Source organism: Polypterus senegalus, chromosome 10 (genome assembly GCF_016835505.1).
Source record: "Polypterus senegalus isolate Bchr_013 chromosome 10, ASM1683550v1, whole genome shotgun sequence".
Lineage (NCBI taxonomy): Eukaryota > Metazoa > Chordata > Cladistia > Polypteriformes > Polypteridae > Polypterus > Polypterus senegalus.
This window is the reverse complement of record NC_053163.1, coordinates 26,444,817-26,460,407: the sequence shown is the minus strand read 5'-3', so window position 1 is coordinate 26,460,407 and position 15,591 is coordinate 26,444,817. Positions and strand designations below refer to the sequence as shown.

General features: G+C 43.3%; 1 protein-coding gene across 1 annotated transcript in view; it reads left to right on the top strand.

Moving 5' to 3' along the window:
• Positions 1-13,176: 13,176 nt before the first annotated feature.
• The window catches only part of LOC120536975 (transmembrane protease serine 6), an 87,553-nt gene continuing 85,138 nt past the window's right edge, over positions 13,177-15,591 (top strand). Inside the window, exon 1 of the mRNA XM_039765557.1 lies at positions 13,177-13,446. Within this exon, the coding sequence (XP_039621491.1) occupies positions 13,360-13,446 (87 nt within the window). The 5' untranslated portion in view covers positions 13,177-13,359. The remainder of the gene's footprint in view (positions 13,447-15,591) is intronic.

Below are 15,591 nucleotides of genomic sequence, written 5' to 3'. Positions count from 1 at the left end.
AACTGGATTAAGTAGGTTGATGAACGTTACGTTTAGTTGATTATTAACATTATTGTTCATTAGTTTCTCCGATAAGCAACGTGTGACATCCTGCATTTAAGGATCTCCTCATGGGCCCAGACGAGAGGGGCCGCTCTCACTAACATTCTCTTCTCCTTCTCTCTCTGTAGCTCTGAGAAACCATTCAGTGTGGGCACTTAGCCCCGCCCCTTTCCAGTTTGTACTCTGTAAGAAGCCAGGCTGCCCTGAAGGCGGCATCATTTCCACTAAAAGTGACGTGCTGGGCGGAGAACCAGTGAATGACTCTTATTTTGATGATCAAAAGCCTGTTGCTTTATTATTGTGCCCAAGAGGCTATTTACTTTTTTGTCACTTAGCCCCGCCCCTTCCATTTTACGAGCTATAAGAAGCCCGGCGTCCTGGAAGAAGGTGTCTTCTGCACTCGGAGCGGGACTTGAAAAAACATCTCTTGGCAATAGTCTCGTCTCAAGATTTTCATTTATAATAGAGAGATGTACATTAAAGAACCATCATTAACGAATCAAATTAATAATATATTGAACAGTTATTATAAAAGCAAAGTTGAATAAATCGGACTCTGCAGTTGTATGAAAAGGTAAAATACCACTTCTGGTTAATGGAAATAGCCCAAAGGTTGACACAAAACTCTGTTTTGTACCTAATATGTATGCAAAATTTGGTTGACCGAAGTGAAAGTATCCTCATGTTATCGTGTTTACAGACATACAGACATAATTCCAAAAATGGTATTTTCAGACTCCGGGAGGTCTAAAACGTCGAGATTTATCAAAACCACGACATGGAGTCTTTGGATGATTACAATACTTTCCCTATACTTTGTCCACGAGAAAAATAAAAAGGGCAGATGATTTCGATGTGTGCTTATTAAATACTGTACTTGTGTCGACAATCATTTTGTGCTTTATATTTGAAACTAATTTAGAACACACTGCAGTGGTTTATTTTCACATTGACATTAAAGTGTCTTTTTTTTCTGTTGATCAGTGTCAAAAAAGCCAAAAGGAAATCCTCTGTGATTGTAATTATTTAATGCTAGATGAGGCGTCAGTTACATTTACAATCAATCTTATCTATTTGTCAGATTTGCTAACATTACTGGTATTATTGATTGGATGAATGTATGGCAGGGGTCATCAACTCCAGTCCTGGAGGGCCGCAGTGGCTGCAGGTTTTCATTCTAGCCCTTTTCTTAATTAATGGCATGTTTTTGCTAATGACAAAGTGAGAACATATTTTCAGAATTGTTTGCAACTTTGTTGAAAATCAAAAAGTGAAATCTCTCATTCCTATAAGTATTCAGACTCTTTGCTGTGGTCCTCCAAATTGTGGTCGGTTGCATCCCGTTTGCTTTAATTCCCCTTGAAGAACTTGATTGGAGTTCAAATGTGGCCGATTGAACTGATTGGACCACACTTGTGTATATAAAGTCCCACAACTCAAACTGCATTTCAGGATAAAGGTCAAGCCATAAAGTTTAAGGAACTCTCTGTAGACATCTATGATCAAATTGTGGTGAGGCATGGATCAGGGCAAGGGGATAAAAAACATTAGTAATGCTCCGAGTGACAAAAACTGAACTCTTTGGGCAGAACTCCAAATGTGATGTACAGGGTGGGCCATTTATATGGATACACCTTAATAAAATGGGAATGGTTGGTGATATTAACTTCCTCTTTGTGGCACATTAGTATATGTGAGGGGGTAAACTTTTCAAGATGGGTGGTGACCATGGTGGCCATTGTTAAGTCGGCCATTTTGGATCCAACTTTTGTTTTTTCAATAGGAAGAGGGTCATGTGACACATCAAACTTATTGGGAATTTCACAAGAAAAACAATGGTGTGCTTGGTTTTAATGTAACTTTATTCTTTCATGAGTTATTTACAAGTTTCTGACCACTTATAAAATGTGTTCAATGTGCTGCCCATTGTGTTGGATTGTCAATGCAACCCTCTTCTCCCACTCTTCACACACTGATAGCAACACCGCGGGAGAAATGCTAGCACAGGCTTCCAGTATCCATAGTTTCAGGTGCTGCACATCTCGTATCTTCACAGCATAGACAATTGCCTTCAGATGACCCCAAAGATAAAAGTCTAAGGGGGTCAGATCGGGAGACCTTGGGGGCCATTCAACTGGCCCACGACCAATCCACTTTCCAGGAAACTGTTCATCTAGGAATGCTCGGACCCGACACCCATAATGTGGTGGTGCACCATCTTGCTGGAAAAACTCAGGGAACGTGCCAGCTTCAGTGCATAAAGAGGGAAACACATCATCATGTAGCAATTTCGCATATCCAGTGGCCTTGAGGTTTCCATTGATATAGAATGGCCCCACTATCATTGTACCCCATATACCACACCATACCATCAATTTTTTTGTTCCAACAGTCTTGGATGGATCTATCCAATGTGGGTTAGTGTCAGACCAATAGCGGTGGTTTTGTTTGTTAACACAAACACAATGAGCAGCACATTGAACACATTTTATAAGTGGTCAGAAACTTGTAAATAACTCATGAAAGAATAAAGTTACGTTAAAACCAAGCACACCATTGTTTTTCTTGTGAAATTCCCAATAAGTTTGATGTGTCAAATGACCCTCTTCCTATTGATAAAACAAAAGTTGGATCCAATATGGCCGACTTCAAAATGGCCACCATGGTCACCACCCATCTTGAAAAGTTTACCCCCTCACATATACTAATGTGCCACAAAGAGGAAGTTAATATCACCAACCATTCCCATTTTATTAAGGTGTATCCATATAAATGGCCCACCCTGTATGTCAAAGACCAGGCACTGCTCATCCCCTGACTAATACCATCCCTATGGTGAAGTTTGGTGGTGTCAGCATCGTTCTATGGAGTGCTTCTCCGCAGAAGGGACAGGGATGCAGTCAAATCCAGAGAGGTCCTTGAAGAACACCTGGGGTGATTGCTCACCTTTCACCTGACCTACAGCCAAGACAATGCCAGAATAACTTTGGGATACATTTCTGAGTGTCCTTGAGCTGCCCAGCCAAAGCCCACACATAAACCCCACAGAACATCTATGGAGGGAACTGAACTAAACATGGCAGCTTATGGATGCTTCCCATCCAATCAACTGAAGCTTCAGGGGATCTACTAGGAAGAATGAGATAAACTGCAGTTTGTGCAAAGCTTGTAAAGACTTAACCTAAGTGGTGTCACGACCGGGCCTGAATTTTGGGGGTCTTATAGCCTTTTCCTAAAACGGACGCCATTTTGTGGACTGTTGTTAGGGTTGTGTCCTGCATTGCTAGGGGCATGGTCTCCGGGATTGTGACCTCGAGTTCATCAGCAGACTGGATTAAAAGGTAAGCAGTTGCATTGAGCTTTATGCAATCTGTGGATAAATCATTCAAAACCATTGTTTTATTCTCTTTGTGTTTTATTTTCATGTCTGGCCTGGTTATTCGATTTCTTGCCTGAATTCCGAGTACAATTTTGCCTGTCGTCTGTGTTTTGGTCGCTTTGTTTTATTTCATTAATTATGCTAATAATAATACAGGGTGGTCCAGATCTAATTATGCAGATCCAGATCGTCTGGATGACTTTGATTTATGTGGGGACAGTTCCTGTTCGGTGCAAAGGCAATTCTTCATGTCGTCAGTTCGCACACTTCTCAATGGTCCGGGATTTTTCGGGTGATTTTCTATGTAATAAACTTAATAAGTTATAGCGTAAAGAAAATTGAATAATTAGATCTGGACCACCCTATACATTTTATTTGTATAGCATCTTTTCCTTAAGTTAGGTTTATTTTACCATTTGCATGCATCTCCCAGTTTAACAAAGAAATTAGTTATCTGTTCCTCTACCTGCTTACAGGGGAATCGAAACATTACGCACATCTGAATCTGTTCCTCGGAGAGTCGCAGTCAGGGCAGCTGATGGAACGGTCCTTACGGATGACACTGCAGTTGTGACCCGCTGGGCTGGCTACTTTGAGCAGTTGTTCAAAGCTGATCCTCCGGCTAGGACGTTGGATGTCTCTGGGTCCACGGTTGTCGAGGCTGATCCTCCAATTAACTGTGAACCACCCAATCTCACTGAGATTGTGTAACCGACTGCAATCCACCTTTCCCTGCGTTTGTGTAAATGATTGTCATGTAGGCATGTAGGGTTAAAACACAAGCTTTTATTTTCCTCTTCCAGAAAATCTTTTCAAAACAATAGGAAAAAATAGACGGGGCGTCAGATAAACATCTTCTCCCCTCTGCCCCCACAGCGTTCACCGCACTTCTCGCCCACATTACATATAAAATATGTAAATATTGAAAAATATATATAGCATACCTTTTTAAGGGCGGCGCGGTGGTGCAGTGGGTAGCGCTGCTGCCTCGCAGTTAGGAGACCCTGGTTTGCTTCCTGGGTCCTCCCTGCGTGGAGTTTGCATGTTTTCCTCCGGGAACTCTGGTTTCCTCCCACAGTCCAAAGACATGCATTGGCGATTCTAAATTGTCCCTAGTGTGTGCTTGGTGTGTGGGTGTGTCCTGTGATGGGCTGGCGCCCTGCCTGAGGTTTGTTCCTGCCTTGCGTCTTGTGTTGGCTGGGATTGGCTCCAGCAAACCCCCTGTGACCCTGTGTTAGGATATAGCAGGTTGGATAATGGATGGATGGATATAATTATTATAGGACGAATGATGGCGCAGTTGGTGGCACTGCTGCCTCGCAGTTAGGAGACCCAGGTTTGCTTCCTGGGTCCTCCCTGCATGGAGTTTGCATGTTTTCCTGCAGGCTCTCCCGTTTCTTCCCACAGTCCAAAGACATGCAGGTTAGGTGTATTGGTGATCCTTAATTGTCCCCAGTTTATGTCTGGTGTGTGTATGTGTGTGTGCCCTGCAAGAGGTTTGTTTCCTGCCTTGCGCCCTGTGTTGGCTGGGATTGGCTCCAGCAAACCCCCGTGACCCTGTACTTAGGATATAGAGGGTTGTATAATGGATGGATGGATACCTTTTCAAAACAAAAGGATAAATATAGAAATGTCTTCTCCCCTCTGCCTATTAAATAATAAATTAAATTGATTATAAATTATTAACACAGAGTAAAATAAATAAAAGTCAGGAAAAACTTAGGGAGGACTGAAACAACAACCTACCCCCATAGCATCCACCGCGATTCTGGCATTAGAGCCAAAAACATGGTGCATTCAGGTTGTGAGGTGTGACGCTAATTAACGCCCGTACTACAACAGATTATATTGTTGGTATACTATTAACTATTTACAGGGATCAACTCTTTTTGGGGAAGTTCATAACTAAAAAAAAAAATTATAACATTTTACACTTTGCTACAATTGCACAGGTGGTGAACCAGCTGAAGGGGAGAAAGGCTGCAGGAATCTGTGGTATCTGGGTGAACTTCTCCAGGCTGGTGGTAAGGCTGTCGTCCTGGCATTGCAAGCAATCTTTGCTTCCATTTGGGAGACTGGCATCATCCTAACTGACTGGAAAACGGGACTTGTTGTCCCTGTCTGGAAAGGGAAGGGTGATCGCCTGGATTGCAGCAACTACAGGGGGACAACACTGCTCTCGGTGCCGGGTAGGGTCCTTGCTAGGGTTGTCCTCAATAGGATCCGTGATCACTTGCTTACCTACCAGCGACTGGAGCAGTCTGGTTTTACACCTAAGAAATCTACCATTGACAGCATCCCGGCATTGAGGGTTCTCATGGAGTGCAAACGCGAATATCGGCAGAGTTTCTTTGCAGCCTTTGTTGATTTTCGCAAAGCGTTTGACTCAGTTGATCGAGCTGCCCTGTGGGACATCCTGAGGGTTCTTGGGATCTTCTTGAGGTTGCTGGATATCATGGCCGGCCTGTACACTGGTACTGTGAGTGCTGTGCAGAGTGGAGGCAGGACCTCTGTGTTTTTCCCAGTTGATTCTGGGGTTTGTCAGGGGTGTGTTCTGCACCTACTCTGTTCAATGCTTGCATGGACTGGGTGTTGGGCAGGGTCGTGGGGTCCAGCGGCTGTGGGGCATCTGATGGTGAAGAAAGATTCACAGATCTTGACTTTGCTGATGATGCTGTGATCTTCATGGAGTCAATGGAGGCTCTGATCGGGGCGCTCGAGAGACTGAGTGTGGAGTCTGAGTGTCTGGGCTTGCGAGTGTCCTGATAAAAACCAAGGCCCAGGCCTTTAATGACCTCTTGGGCATGGCCATCAGCAGTGTGTCTGTTTGCAGAGAGAGTGTCGACCTTGTCGAGAGGTTTACTTACCGTGGCAGTGACATTCATGTCTATGGTGACTCTTCCTGTGAAGTCAGTAGCCGGATTGGGAGAGCATGGGCAGTCATGAGGTCACTAGAAAGGGGTGTGTGGCGCTCCCAATATCTATGCAAAAGGACGAAGGTCCAAGTGTTTAGAGTCCTGGTGCTTCCTGTCTCGCTCTTTGGTTGCGAGACATGAACTCTATGCAGTTACCTGTGACAAAGTCTGGACTTCTTTGTTACTGTGTCTCTCCAGAAATTTCTTGGGTACCGTTGGTTTGACTTTGTGTTGCTCATGGATTCTCAAATGAGGCACATTAACTGCATTGTGAGGGAGCATCAGTTACGGCAGTATGGCCATGTGGCGCGTTTCCCAGAGATTGATCCAGCTCGTAAGATCCTCGTTGTTAGGGACTCGAGTGGCTGGACCAGGACAAGGGGTCGCTCATGTAACACCTGGCTGCAGCAGATAGAGGGTCATTTCCGGATGCTGGGACTGGACCGCGTGTCTGCCTGGGGGGTTGCAAACCGGGATCACCTGATGTTTCATCATGTAGAGGGTGCGGCAACACACTGTACCAGTGCATGCTCCGCAACTTGACTTGACTTGTTTCCCTACCAAGTCTGAACAAGAAGACTCAAACTTGTAACTGCTGCCAAAGGGACTTCAACAAAGTACTGAATACTTACATGAGTGAGAGACCTCAGTTTTTGATTTTTAATAAATTTGTAAACCTTTCTCAAAGCACATCGATCCCTCTCGCACTGGGACAGAGGCAGTGGTGCTGTAAGAATTATGTTTCTGGACTTCTCTAGCGCCTTCAACACCATCCAACCTCTGCTCCTTAGCTGACAAAGATGGGAGTAGATTCATACCTGGTGGCATGGATCATGGACTATCTTACAGACAGACCTCAGTTTGTGCGTCTTGGGAACTGCAGGTCTGACATTGTGGTCAGCAACACAGGAGCACTGCAGGGGACTGTACTTTCTCTGGTCCTGTTCAGCCAACATAGTTGGCCACGTGCAAAAGTTCGCTGACGACACTGCTATTGTAGGCTGCATCAGGAATGGGCAGGAGGAAGAATATAGGAACCTAATCAAGGACTTTGTTAAATGGTGCGACTCAAACCACTTACACCTGAACACCAGCAAAACCAAGGAGCTGGTGGTGGATTTTAGGAGGCCCAGGCCACTCATGGACCCCGTGATCATCAGAGGTGACTGTGTGCAGAGGGTGCAGACCTTTAAATATCTGGGAGTACAGCTGGATGATAAATTGGACTGGACTGCCAATACTGATGCTCTGTGTAAGAAAGGTCAGAGCAAACTATACTTCCTTAGAAGGCTGGCGTCCTTCAACATCTGCAATAAGATGCTGCAGATGTTCTATCAGACGGTTGTGACGAGTGACCTCTTCTTTATGCTGCCTACACCACCGCGTAGAAGAGGGACACCTCACGCCTGGACAAACTGGTGAGGAAGGCAGGCTGTATTGTAGGCATGGAGCTTGACAGTTTGACATCCGTGGCAGAGCGACGGGCACTGAGCAGGCTCCTGTCAATTATGGAGAATCCACTGCATCCACTGAACAGGATCATCTCCAGACAGAGGAGCAGCTTCAGTGACAGACTGCTGTCACCATCCTGCTCCACTGACAGACTGAGGAGATCGTTCCTCCCCCACACTATGTGATTCTTCAGTTCCACCCCAAGTTATTGTCTGTTATTCCTGCATTGTTATCGCTCTTTAATTTAATAGTGTTCTTTATCAGTATGCTGCTGCTGGAGTATGTGAATTTCCCCTTGGAATTAATAAAGTATCTATCTATCTATCTATCTATCTATCTATCTATCTATCTATCTATCTATCTATCTATCTATCTATCTATCTATCTATCTATCTATCTATCTATCTATCTATCTATCTTCACTATGCTGTTATGGCTTATGGGCGGCACGGTAGCGCAGTGGGTATCGCTGCTGCCTCGTAATTAGGAGAGCTTCCCTTGTCCTCCCTGCGTGGAGTTTGCATGATCTCCCCGTGTCTGTGTGGGTTTCCTCCGGGTGCTCAGGTTTCCTCCCACAGTCCAAAGACATGCAGGTTAGGTGCATTGGCGATTCTAAATTGTCCCCAGTGTGTGCTTGGTGTGGGGGTGTCCGCCCTGCGGTGGGTTGGCACCCTGCCCAAGGTTTGTTTCCTGCCTTGCGACCTGTGTTGGCTGGGATTGGCTCCAGCAGACCCCCGTGACCCTGTAGTTAGGATATAGCGGGCTGGATAATAGATGGATGGATGTTATGACATATTGAGTGCAGATTGATGGGCAAATATGGAAAATATTACAATTTAAAATGAAATCAACAACACAATAAAGTGTGCAGAAAGTGAAGGTGTCTGAATACTTTCTAAATTCACTGTAGATGGACAGACAGATCAACGCATGAGGAGAAATTAATAATAGGAACAATAAAATTAATACATTGCATTATATAGCACCTTTCTCATGCTCAAGGCACTTAATTATCTCCAGCAGCAATACTGAACATAAAAACCTAGCAGTAAGTAACAAAGTGAAAACTATTACATAAGGGCAAGACCAATCATAATGATTTAACATAGCCAACCTTATCTGACTCAGAGTCATGGGGGCCCAGTAGTCCTGGGAACAGCCCTGGACAGGGCACCAGTTCATCCCAGGTTCCACTTTTACCCACATTGGGACAATCTGATATTTCAAGTTAACTGACCCAGCATTTTTTGGAGGGATGTGGGATAAAAGCAGGATTGCGTGGAGAAAACCCCACACAGGCACAGAAAGAACAAGACAGCCACACAGGGCACAAAAGCAGGGAATGGAACTGAATGCCAAGTATGTAAGGCAGCAGGCCTAATAAGTGGTGCACCATGCCACTCTATCTTTTTAATAATACAGAATAATGATGATATAATGTTATTGTTCCTATGCCAATGTATCTATTATGTCAAGAGAGATTACCTTTTGTGGGGCTACAGGAATGGTTTGCACTGTAATTTTCTTTAGCAAAAGCTGTCATGACTTTAACAAACAGACATTACTTGCCGAGTGCTCACTCCGTTTCCTCTCATAGATACATCATCCGTTTTGTTTTATTCTCTCTGTCAGCATGTTTCAACTTAGGCATTGTCTTTTTAGACATTCATGGAGAGTTTTCATTGTATATGTCATCTTCAGTGCAGTGTGTTTTGTTTAAATGACAAAGCCTCAAAAATCAAGCCAGGAATTTGTCAAGCTTTCAAAAGAAATTTAAGAATTGCTTTGTTTTAAACAGTTAAAGAATCCAAAATAATGTACAACTCCAGCCTGGAGTTTTTTTGCATCCTGGCCCTGAACGTGTGGCTGTTTCTAAAGTGTCCACCTACAACCCATAGATGTCCATGTCAGGCCTCAACCTCAAACTGGCCTGCTTTAAGTGCACCTCAGCTATAGCTGGCACAAAAGCCGTCATGGTAGGATCTCACTCTCCTTAGTTTTGGAAAAATCAGGAATATAAATTATTAGATGGACTGAAGAGAAGTGTCTGGTAATGAAACCCTCGATGTACCCCTCTGATCCTAGCTCTACATATCCTTGTCATGTTGGCCATAGTTGTTCTTTAAAAATGATGTAACTGTGCAGAGTATTGGTTGATAGCAAGACAGTTGTCAGCCATATCGGTTGATCATGAGGCAAGTATGCTCAGACTCCCTTCTTCTTTCAGCTACTCCTGTTAGGGGTTGCCACAGCAGATTATCTTGTTCCATATCTTCCTGACCTCCTCATCTTGCTCTGTCACACCCATCATCTTGATGTCCTCTCTTACAACATCCATAAACCTTCTCTTAGGCCTTCCTCTTTTCCTTTTCCTTGGCAGCTCTATCCTTAGCATCCTTCTCCCAATATACCCAGCATCTCTCCTCTGCACATGTCCAAACCAACGCAATCTTGCCTCTCTGACTTTGTCTCCCAACCATCCAACCTGAGCTGACCCTATAATGTACTCATTTCTAATCCTATCCATCCTCATCACACCCAATGCAAATCTTAGCATCTTTAACTCTTCCACCTCCAGCAAACATCATAGTCCATGGAGACTCCTGTCTAATCTCATCTGTCAACACGTCCATCACCATTGCAAATAAGAAAGAGAGCCGATCCCTGATGTAATCCCACCTCCACCTTGAATGCATCTGTCACTCCTACCGCAGACCTCACCACTGTCACACTTCCCTCGTACATATCCTGTACAACTCTTATGTACTTCTCTGCCACTCCCGACTTCTTCATACAATACCATAGCTCCTCTCGAGGCACTGTGTCATATGCTTTCTCTAGGTCCACAAAGACACAAGGAAACTTCTTCTGTCCTTCTCTATACTTATCCATCAACACCCTCAGAGCAAACATCTGAAAAACATCTAAAAATTAAGTTCAGCATGCCACAAAATGGATGGATGGAAACAAAAATCATTCACCTGTAGTTAAGAAGCCCGTGGCAGCATGATGTCCATGTGCACAAATCTGTCCAATCAAGTTTAGGATCTTAGAAGACTGATGAGCATCCCTGCCACATCAGGCGCAAGGGGAACTGGGCACACCCATGCCCATACCCCACAATTTAGAGTCTTTGGATGGTTGGAACAAAACCAATAATGATAAACCACCCTCCATTAATATGGTCACAATGGGTAAATAAAAGCAAAATGGGCTGCAAAAAAAGTTATTGTGTATCCTCTTGATCTTTAAAATATTAACAAAAATAAAGTAAAATAATTTGAAGGAAAAAGAAATTCTTATTAAACAATATTTTTTAATAATAAATGGCACCCCTTCATTTACTACTTTGTGCACCTCCCCTCCTTTTACAAGATGACAACTCCATGCCTTCTCCTGCAATACTTGTTAGGAGACCACATGGCGAAAGATCTAAGACCATTCTTCCATACAGAATCTCTCCAGGTCCTTCAGATTTCAAGGTCCAGGCTTGTGGATTATACTCTTCTAGCTCTCCCCACAGATGTTCAATGGGGTGTAGGTCAGGGAACTAGAAAGGCCATGGCAACATCTTGATTTTGTGGTGAATGAACCATTTTTGTGTTGATTTGTGTTTTGAATCATTGTCCATCTGGAAGATCCAACCATGGCCAAGTTTAAGCTTCTAGGAAGAGGCAGTTGAGTTTTTGATTTAGTATCTGCAGATAATTGATCGAGTCTCCATAACATCAAAGATCCACCACCATTCTTTACAATGGGGATGAGGTACTTTTCTGCATGCGCTGCACCAAACCCTCATCTCATGATCTCTTTTTATCTGATCTGACCATGGAACTCGGTCCCTTTGGCCGCTCTAGTGATGTTTGGCAATCTGTAGGCACTTGAGTTTGTTGTTTGATGGCAACAGAGGCTTTTTCTGGTAATGCTCCAAGTCAACTTGAGGTTATGTGGGTGGTGTCTGATTGTAGTTACAGACTTTCTGATCCCAAGACCCAACTAGTGTCTGCAGTTCTCCAGCTTTGATCCTTGGAGATTCTTTCCTTACTTGAACTGTCCTCTTCAATGTGCATGGGGTCAATATAGACACACACCCTCATTTAAACTGATTCTTCCCTCCTCCAGGCAACAGAAAACTTAAAAATATTTGCAATTTCTCTTACCCTGCGTGTAATTTCAGTGCCTTTCCTTTCCTCGGTATCCGCATGTTTCTGAAGCTGTCTTGACCGCCGCTTCTTCTCTTCTGCACATTGCCGTGAAGCCTGCTTCTCTGACTCTGCCATTATTTTCAAGACACCTTCCACACTTCCTGCCCGATTTTATAAGTCCCGTCCTTGAAGGTCCCTTTCTTAGTATGGCTCCAAAGCCTTTTCTCCTCCTTGTGTGGCTCACCCTCACATTTCCTCTTTCAAATCCATCACCAGAGCTGAACTGACCGATCAGATTGTGCTGAGGGACAGGCCACACACACACACACTCACCCACATACACATCTTACTGTTTTATTATATAGTAGATTACCCTGAGAGTCGAAATGGGCATTTTCAGCCATTTCCTCATTTTTGCAGCTCAATGCCATTTTGTCACACATCATTGCTGCATTTTCAGGTCTTTCCCACTGTGATGGATGACTTAGGGAATGGGCCCTGTCTGTCACCTCGTATTTACACCCCAGTGAAACAGGAAGTCATGGCTGACCATGTATGAGTTCCTACTCACTCAGATGAATTTAAAAATGTGAGATATGCATGAGAACATACTTCAGTTAGACTTTACTCATAGGGCTTTCTGGAGGTGCCTATAATTGTGGCAAAATGGAAGGATGCGATGGATTTCATTTAGGATGAGAATTTTTTTTTTCTTTTAAATTATTTTACTTCAACTAAAGGTTTGATTTTTTGTTAATATTTTCAAAGAAGATCAAGAGGATAAGCAATAAAGCCTTTTCTTTCATAGATCACTGTCAGCATTGGCCAGGCGAGGATTCATATTGCTGTGCTAACCACTGCACCATCATGCCTCACAGAAGACTTCTCCAGGATTAATTTGCCTGATGCACACAGCGCTCTGTCATGTGGTTTCTGAACTAATAAGCTGGTTATATATGAGGGTCAGCTGGGGTCAGGTAGTTTCGAATGGATGTCTTCAAGTGTCTTCCGCTCCCGCTGCCTGCTCGGTGTTAAACGAAGGCATTCTTTTGGCAGGGCTTCTGTTGGCAGAGCTAATTAATTGTCAACCTCAGCACCTGTGCTCCTGTAATGCAATCTCACCTGGGAGCTTCTGCCACCTTCCAACCGTCAGCTCATCTCCAGCAAAGCAAACATTGAAATGAGGGGCAGGGAAACATCCAGTATTGATCTGTGCAGACCTTGACCGGCCAAATAGGAGACAGAAATCTTTCTCTCTCTCCCTATCTCTCTCTCTCTCTCTGTGTCTGTGTCTTTTTTTTATACAGAACTACGACATTTTGTTTTCAGAGTCCACCAGGGCTTCTCACCATGTGGCAACAGTGGATTTAATGACTGTGAGAAGAGAGGAGAAGCTGCATCCACGCTCGACTGGGGAAATACAGGCATGGCTTTAGAAAATGGATCTGAGCATCTGAAGGATTTCTGTAAGAATGTTTTAGAGAAGGCGACAGAGAAAAAAGACAACAAGAAGGTGAGATTACTGCTTTAATCATTATAAAACAGCCTTATACTGTAGAGGTGGTCAGTAAAACTCTACTGAACTTTTTCAATTCAAGCAGGAAATAACCACAGGTTACATAAAACAAAAATCTAGTGAAACTTGAACCTAAGTCCAGGAAGTCAGGACAGAGGGGGGCATGATTATATCAGACGGTGTCACAGTCCTCCTTATCAGTTGTGTTGGATCGGTCAAACTGTTCAAATGGTTCTTTCTCAGTCATTCTGTGATTAGTGAATGTGCCTTAGGGGCGTAGGGGTCGGGTACAATGTATTAAGATTCTGTGTCGGGTTTGTTGTACAGTGTGGTACTCCTCTGGTCATTCAGGCTGCATTTAAGCTCTCTCAGGTAGACTACATTTTTCAATTTATTCTGATTAGCGATTCTCTGCTCCAACAGTTTATTCTATCTTGGAAGACGAAAGATCAGTCATTCTAAGTGTCTCTAGTGTGCTGTTAAGTATTGGATTACCTCTTCAGCCATTGAAACGGTGTTAAAGAGATTCTGTGTAAGTAAATCTCATGCTGTTTATGAGAAACAAAGTTAAAGGCTATTGCCACATTGAAACGGAAAGAAAATTAAAGACGCAATGTTTGACTGTACAGCCTTCATCAGGTGTTTCTGGTCAGAGTCTCTGTGTTTAGCCAATTGGTGTTTAAGTCTTTCTGTTTTAGAGCACATGAATAAAATATCTGGTTAGAGGACGCCATCGTGTTTGTTTGGCTAACGAATATCTAAGATTGGTCAACCAGTTGGTCATGAGAAGCATCCATGAGGGTCAGTGAGATGGTGTTATGGTCTCTCTGGACAGTTACAGCATACCTGGCTGATGATCCGTTGATTTCTTATTGTATTGTGAATAACATTTTAAATGTTCCTTTAAGGAACAGATGTGTGTTCCTTTGCCAAATCCCACGGCTTAGATCTGGAATAGGTGGGTTTTAGGGAGGTAAAAATGATATTGATGGCTTTATAGTCTGTTAAAACTGTGGGTATTTTTTGGTTTGTGCTCTCCCACACCAGAATTTATCATCTATGTACGGGGGGGAGCAAAAACTTTAGATTTGTTAAAAATTGCGATCTCTGGTTTTTCGACGGATTTCGATGTGTTAGGGTTCCCTTCTCGATGATGGGTGTTTGTCTGTGTGTTTGTGTGTCACAGTTTTTTGAAGACTGTCTAGAGCTAAAACGGCTGGATGGAAAAATACCAAACTCGACACTTAGGCCTGTTATGAGGTGACAAAGTGCTGATTAGTTTATGAGCCAAATCGTGCAAGAGAACGAGACACTCTAGAGGAACCCTAAAATACTATAATTCTGCAATTAATTACAAATTTGTCTTGTAAATTGCTATCGTAATGACCTATTTTATAATCAGAAAGATCAGCATCAGAATGATAATGATTAATTAAATGTTTTAGAATAGTTTGAGTAACTTGGTTCCAAGGGCGCAAAGCTTACTGACGCTCACGTCTAAATTTTTAAATATTTCTCTGGCTGCTTAGTGTATATCAGAGTATTACACTGGTGGGTGGTATGGTGACCCAGTAGTAAGTTCTGCCGGCTTACAGATCCTGCTTTAAATCCTCCTACTCATTGACTGCATATCGGCTATGATTTTCCTCCTTCTTCTTCTTCTTTTTGTGAGTTCGATGTGTTTGATCAACCTTCTCCATACAGTTCGGTCCTGCATGCCCTCCTCAGTCAAACCCTTTTCCTTCAGACCTCATTTTCTTAATCCATCAGGCTCCACTTTGGCCTCTCTCGCTTTCTCTTCCCCTACACTTTCATTCCCATTACGCTTTTGCCCACATATTCCTTGTGTCTCCTCATCACATGTCCATACCACTTCAATCTGCTTTCTTGTGCTTTCATAGACATGTCTCCCACTTTTGTTGTACCAATGATTGTCTCATTTCTTATTCTGTCCTTCTTTGTAGCTCCACAGTATTCATCTCAGCATTCTCATTTCTGCCACTAACTTCTAACTTCTTCTTCTGCACCCTCTTTACTGCCCATGTCTTAGCTCCATCCATCATTGTTGGTCTTAAAAACCTTGCCTTCAATCACACAATACTTCTGATTCCTTCTTCCAGTTGTTTCATCCACACTGCACTC